Consider the following 7500-nt stretch of genomic DNA (forward strand, 5'->3'; position numbering starts at 1 on the left):
TTGGTGATTCAGCAGTATCGTTAACTGCATCTTTCTTTTCTGCTTGAAGTTTCTTGAATCCGGTGTTTTCTCTTATCTTGAATCTTGATCATCCTGTACTTGCGTTGAAATCTGAAACATTCATCCATTTGGCAAAGTTGATTGCTTTTTTCGTAGAATTGGACCACTAATAGGGATGTCGCATTCATCAAAACATGATCTGTCAAGCGTCTCTATAATCCCCTAACAGTCCAGGAAATTTACAGTGACCGCTTGGTGCAGTCCAGGGTGAATGACTGATTACCCTTAGAAAAAGAGTGGCATTGGATTTCAATTGTTTTTGTAGTTTTATTCTGACCATTGAAAGAACAGTGTTATACCAGTATCACAAATTCAGATAAAACTAGCAATTGATACAATTCCAACCTAGAAAAAGCATTGATTTTCCTGTTTTCATTAAAAATGCAGTGAAACTCCATTGAGACTCATTTGAAACCCCTTGAAATACGTGAATTAAGTAAATGAGCTTGAGCCAGTGATTTTAAAGTTTTCTTTGAAAATGCAGTGAAACTCCATTGAGACTCGATTGAAACTCCATTGAAATAAACGAAATATGTAAATGAGCTTGACAAGCCAGTTACATGACATCAAAGTTAACTGTAAAATCAATGGAAAAATAATAGCTCATAAATATACAAGAATCCATTGAAAAATCTTTTTTTTTTTTTTTTTTAGGTCACCTGAGTTGACCTATTGCAATCGGTTGTCGTCCGTCAACAATTGAACATTTTTTTTAAAATAACTTCTTGATAACTACCATTCCAATTCTTTTCATGTTTGGTATGAAGCATCTTTGGGACAAGGAGGACATAAAATTGTAAATTTCAGGTCTCCAGCACCCCTGGGGCCCTAGGGGCAGGACAAAAACTGCCCAAAATTGACCAATTTTCAAAAATCTTCTCAAGAACCGCACATGTGTATAAAAAAGAAAAAAAAAAAACTAAATGCATAGTGATGGAGAGCAGGAAGGCCTCTACCAAAATTGTAAATTTCATGATCCCCAGGGTAGGAGTTCTGACCCCAGGGTGGGGCCAAACTTGTTATACAGTGTTTGTGTGTAAAAGACTTAAATAACATCTTCTTTAGTGCTATTGATACTAAATTGAAACTAAATGGATAAAGCAGGTAGTCCTTTACCAAAATTGTAAATTTTATGATCCCCAGAGTAAGGGTTCTGTTCCCAGGATAGGTCCAAACTTAGTACCGGTATATAGTATTTATGTGTAAGTTTGCTGATACTGTATAAAATCTAAATGCATACTTAGGAATAGCAGAAAAGGATGTACAAAAAATGGTGAATTTCAATCAAAACCCAGGGTTATGACTTTAGGATGGGTCCAAATTAGTCATATCTTTTGATGTTTTAATGTTAATACACCTATTATTTAAAGCCTTTCATCTGTGAAGTTTTGAAGGCAGTGAAGTTTTAAGAACACATCTTGTTTTATACTGTTGCTGAACATTTAGTACTTAGCTTAGATATCCAGAACAGGAATTTTTTTCTAGATTTCATATCCCATTGAAGTAGTGATACTTTTTCACTAGTGTTCAGGTGACTGATAAGGCCTGTGGGCCTCTTGTTTTAATTATGTGCTATTAACAGGAAAACTGCTTAATGAAATTTTGTTGCCAATGTAATGAAATACAAATATAATCATTAATGATAAATAAAACTAGAATCAACTTTTTCTTTTCACAACCCACAGCAAGTCAAAATTATTTTGTACTTGGCATTTGAAATATCGATAAAACAAATTTCCACTTGTGTGTAAACTCATGTTATATGCAAATTCATGAATTGTACAAATTAAAACAGACATAGAAAGTTGAAAAGCAAATGGTACATGATCAGTTAAATGCACATGCTTTTGCTGCTTATTCTACAACATTGTTTAAGAAAATATAAAACTGGACTTGAACATTCAACGGTGTTGATCACTGCCATCAACAAAATGATGAAAGCATACATCGAAATGTATTATGTCATAATTACAATTTTCTTTCATATTTTTAGGTCACCTGAGTAAACTCAGGTGACCTACTGCAATTGGTTGGCGACGTGCGTAGTACGTTAACAATTAAACATTTTTAACTTCTTTTTGATAACTACCAGTCCAATTCTTTCCATATTTGGCATGAAGCATCTTTGGGACAAGGGGGGCATAAATGGTAAATTTCAGGTCTCCAGGCCATTGGACAAAAAGCTGCTGTATGGTTAGAACTCCCACAGCTGAAACATGTGTTTGGTTTTAAGTTTGTAAAAATATTACAAAACAAGGTGTTGTCCCTAACAGACCAGTCCACAGGAATATTAGAGTACTTCAAATGAGCGGCGGCTCTAGCAGAGAAGGTTTTATGATATTCGTAAAAACCTTTTCCCCCATACTGGTAGGCCATATCCACTTTGTCTCTCTCATAGAGATCTAACTCTTCATGGCGTTGTGGGTATGCCTTGCACATAATGTTCTTATATATCCCAAATGCATATATGAATTCGGCAATGGATAAGTTCTTGAACAAACGTGTGTCTTTCTCTAACTTACCCTCCTTATCTTTGATTGTTATGGCAATATTGCTGGGTAACAGGAGCTGTGCCAAGTTAACTCTTTCCCTACCACTGACGTATATACACGCTTATTTTATCTTCTCTGTGCTCGCAGTGACGGATAAACCCGTCTGATATTACCACTAGCTAAACCGCATTGTCGTATATATCCGCTGTAAACAAATACATGCGCAATCGTACTGACTGATATATCCGCTTTTTTACACATGTTACATTAAATGTGATTGGTTAGATTGGAGAGATTTCCCATCTCTGAACCAATGAAAATTAGTTTTAGGAAAGGTATATCTGTAATACAATACGTCAGTTTTCCATATTAGGTTATCTATTAACAAGTACAAAGGAGCTTTCCAAAGCGTTGTTTACACTATTCGAAGCAAGTCAAGATGGCGGAAAACATTCTCGATATATTTCTATCAGACGATGAAGATTTTGAATTTGAGGGATTTACAAATTCAGAAATAGATGGAACGGAGACAAGAAGTATTGGAAGTGATATTTCTTTCTCCGATATTGATGATTCCTCCTCGTCCAAAGAATCAGAAGAGGAAATAGACGAAGAAACTTGGACAAGAACGCTCTCCAGACCAAATGTTGCCGAGTTTAATGAGCAAGTTGGAGCAGCTTTTGTTTTAGAAGAACATAAGAAACAATTAGATTTCTTTCACAAATTTTTCCCTGTTTCTTTAATCGACAAAATTGTAGAGGAAACAAATCAGTATGCAGCGCGATGCATTGAAACAAGGCCGGATAAAGTGTGGGTCCCTACTACCTTTCTTGAAATGATGGCGTTTTTGGGAATTCATGTAGTATTTTCCGTCTTAGGAGTTCCTTCGTACACCCTTGCATGGAAGTCATTGTGGCCCTTTGAGCTTCCAAGTATACCTTCCATTATGACAAGGACACGTTTTGAGAGAATTTCCAAATACTTTCACATGAACGATACCAGACAAAATCCACCTAAGGGACGCCAAGGACATGACAAACTGTGTCATATTAAACCAGTAATTGACAAACTTTCTGAGACATGTTTGGAAAACTAGTCCTCATAAAGAACAGTCCATTGATGAAGGAATGATAGCCTTCAAAGGAAGACTGTCATTCAAACAGTACTTACCGGCCAAACCCACAAAATTTGGAATAAAAGTGTGGGAGCGTGCTTCACCACACAATGGATACGTACATGAATTTCAAGTGTACACCGGAAGAGTCGCAGAGAGAAGACCAGAGGAAGGGTTGGGGGCACATGTGGTGAAGGACCTAACTCGGAAATTGATTGGAAAATCGCATGTGATTTACATGGACAATTTTTTTTCGAGCCCAGAACTGTTTGAACGCTTGTTACGTGAAAAGATCTACTCTTGTGGCACTGTCCGAATAAATCGCCGTGGAATGCCAGAAGCCATCAAAAGTGCCAAATTAAAGAACAGAGGAGAATCCCTTACAATGCAGAAAGGCAACCTAGTAGCAACAGCATGGAAAGACAAGAAGATTGTGACTTACCTAAGCACAAACTGCGATCCTACACAGACCAGAGTAGTGCAAAGACGTCAAAAGGATGGGACCCTAAAGGATGTGTCAGCTCCAAGTGTCTCTGAGCTATACAACAAATATATGTTTGGTGTAGACTTGGCTGACCAAAAGAGGATGCAGTATTCCACTTGCAGAAAAGCCAAAAAATGGTACAAGTACTTGTTTTGGTTTTGTTTTGATGTTGCACTTGTCAATTCCTTGATTTGCATGCAAGAATCGCCAAATCATAAGTTGCTGACCAAAACAAACAAGGAAAAAAAGAGAACACAGTTGGACTTCCGAATGGCATTGGCGCAGCAGATGATCGGAACATTCAGAGGAAGTAGAAAGCGTAGGGCACCTGGAGTGACGGGAAATTGTGGGGATGCACATTGGCCCATTCAATTTGAAAAAGCTGGACGATGTAAGGGATGTGCAAAGCAGAACAAGAGACACGAAGTCTCTACTGGATGCAGACAATGTAATGTTAGACTGTGCATAAAGAATGACTGCTTTTTCAAGTACCACCAAGAACTGTTAAAATGAATTAATTACACTTATTGTGTATATTTCAAGGAATGCTATGTAAATATAGTAAATGAAAGCCATTTTTGAAATAATGAATTAACTTTTTGGGGTTTATAAAATTGATTTATAAAATTGAAACATCACTGAATAAAAAACTTTTTGAATTTTTAAAATATTCCAATAAATAAATGAGATATTGAGAGTTTTATGTGTGTACCATTCATTCCAGCAGGAAATCTCCTCAGCTGCAAAATATCTCTGGTAATTAACCCTCACACTGCTGCTGCAGTGAGAGATAAGAACTGTGTATAGTAGTGAACAGCCAGAGCAGCTGTGGTAGATAAGAAGTTAATGTCTTTACCATCTATGATGGCCGAGGAAAGTTTCAACAAACGACAAGGATTCGTTTTGGTAATATTAGACAACGTACCTAACGATGGCTGGTCATTCCTCATGGCCGTTGCTAATGTAAATTCTTCAGTGCTGCCAGTTATTAATAATACATATGTCCCTACACCGACCTCTTGACGTCATTGGGCTGCCAGCTGTTCTTCACTCCCAGCAGCTGCAGGAACACCAATGTCGGTGTTTCCTGTATACGGGATCCTTCCCCTGGGAAGAGGATTGCTTCTCGCTGACACATTCTCCCCCCCGGGAAGAGGATTGCTTCTCGCTGACACATTCTTCACTTCCTCTTGTAATTTAGCGACAGTTTGTGTCAGTGCTAGTAACGATTGCGTTAGTGATTCAATTCGTCCGCCATATTGGTGATTGTTCGGGGTTGCACTTGAACCCGACTGCAATTCTTTGAAGTTTTTCACAAGAATGCTTTTCTTGTTGTTTTTACTGAATGCGATGTTATTAGTCAATTCTTCTCTCAACTTTAACAGTGTCCGATTCTCCAGTAAATTCACATTGTAGGGCGCTGATTCTGATCTGCACGATCGCCGATTAGCCCTCGACATCGTTTCCTCTGAAATGCTTGATAGTCCCACAATTGGTAAAATGAATACACTGTTGCACTTCTGGCAGAACTGATGTACTGTAAGTGAAGCTGGCCCAAACGAAAAAAATCAGGGTAACAAAATACTACAACAAAACACGAATACTGTGCTGCGTTTTGAAGACGTTTTAATAGTACAGCAAATCACATGCAAATGAGGTAACAAAACATCAACAAAATACTAACAAAACGTTCTTTCAAAATATCATCAAAATACTGCAGTAGTGTTTTGAAAACCATATGCAAATGAGGTAACAAAATATCAATAAAATACTAACAAAACATTGTTTCACAATACTATCAAAATAGTGTTTTGAAAATGTTTTGTTACATGAGATCTTAAAAGCAAAATACTATCAAATCGTATGTAACAAAATATAATCAAAACTTGAGAAAGAAAACGTTTTCCAAACACTTTTAACAAAACATGATCAAAACACAAGAATGGAAATTCCATCAATAGGCTTTTGAATTTCATACATCAAAAATATATCATAGGAACAGAATGCTACATACATAAATAACAGATACATGTTTATGTAAAAATCAATATCTTTGGAATTCTGACTGCTATTTTCCCATGTGTATAGATATGTAAAAAGCAAAATAACGTAACAGATGAATTTCTGACAAAGATTTGAATTTAGGTAAAATTATATAATTAAAATCAGAGCTTAATTAATATTTCAAAACAATAGATCATGATGACTAGAAATAAACTGTAATAAGATTACTGTTAAGCACTATGGTAATTCCGAGCCACAGCAAATTATGTTTATATATTCTCCTTTGAATCCACAAATCATCAAACTCTGAATCTGAGAGAAAAGATCATAGGCTAAGAGTGTTGAGATTTTGAATAGCACAGTCATCATTATTAGAACAGTTGATCCAAAATCTCAAAGAATTACATTCGAAATTTTGTTATTTGGCACAAACACACGAGTATGACACTAGGGTTCTTTCGAGTTGCTTACTCGCACAGGCTTATTGTAACTGCAAGGCTCTGAGGTGTTGCTGACAGAGGTTAACACATCTTGACCGTTAAGTACAATTGAGTTATTGTATGGCACAAACACACGAGTATAGCAGGATTCTTTCAAGTTGCTGACTGGTCCCCCTGCGAAAACATCTTGAACTTTTATAGAATTGTCCCAGAATATTTCTAGTACTTTTGGATAAGAACACCCTGAAATATCCTTCAAGTGTTCCATTACTTATGTGGTGCATTACTAGAACGTTAAAGTATGTTAAATGAGACATTACTTGAACTGTACCAGAACAAAGGAGTTCATGAACAAGTCCTAGGCACAGCAGTTCTAGAACAGCCAGGATCAGGGATTCTTTTAGAACACCAGGGACAGGGATTGGTTTAGAACAAAAATACCAGAACAAAATTACCGAGAACAGGTCTGGAACAGTTCTGGTATGTTAAATGAGACATGGGATTGCCATTATATTTAACGTTCTGGTACTAAATGTCTAGAACTGTCCCTTTGAACTCAGATAAGGAACAAAATCAGAATTGTTCTGGAGCAGTTTTAGAATTAGACTTCCTGACCTGTATCTTCTAGTTTTCCTGAACTGTTCTAGAACATCACAGTTACCAGTTAATGATCTAGAACAATTCATTCACTCTTCCAGTATATAATACTAGAAATTCCTCTCCTAATACCTTCTGTGTCGTTCTTCCTTTTTTTCTCTTACAACAGGATTAGTCTTTGCTGTAAAAACTATAAAGAACTAAAATTGTCAAAGTTTTATTAACTGTATTGAAGTCAAATATAACACGTACTGATAACTTAGTGTCATACAAATCTGGACCGAGACACATCTTATCAAGGATACAAGC

The 7500-nt window shown here is 36.5% G+C and overlaps 2 protein-coding genes across 2 annotated transcripts in view; one reads left to right on the plus strand and one right to left on the minus strand.

Moving 5' to 3' along the window:
- The first annotated feature begins 3679 nt into the window (after nucleotides 1-3679).
- Nucleotides 3680-4663, plus strand: LOC130048614 (piggyBac transposable element-derived protein 4-like). The gene has a single exon (XM_056145600.1). The coding sequence runs from the start codon at nucleotides 3680-3682 to the stop codon at nucleotides 4661-4663; it is 984 nt and encodes a 327-aa protein (XP_056001575.1).
- Nucleotides 4664-5759: 1096 nt separating this feature from the next.
- LOC125651148 (uncharacterized) overlaps nucleotides 5760-7500 on the minus strand; it is a 3042-nt gene continuing 1301 nt past the window's right edge. Inside the window, exon 2 of the mRNA XM_056145606.1 lies at nucleotides 5760-7500. This exon is cut by the window's right edge and continues 445 nt beyond it. The gene's annotated coding sequence lies outside the window, so the exon portion shown is untranslated.

The sequence above is a fragment of the Ostrea edulis genome, chromosome 1 (genome assembly GCF_947568905.1).
Source record: "Ostrea edulis chromosome 1, xbOstEdul1.1, whole genome shotgun sequence".
Classification (NCBI taxonomy): Eukaryota; Metazoa; Mollusca; class Bivalvia; order Ostreida; family Ostreidae; genus Ostrea; species Ostrea edulis.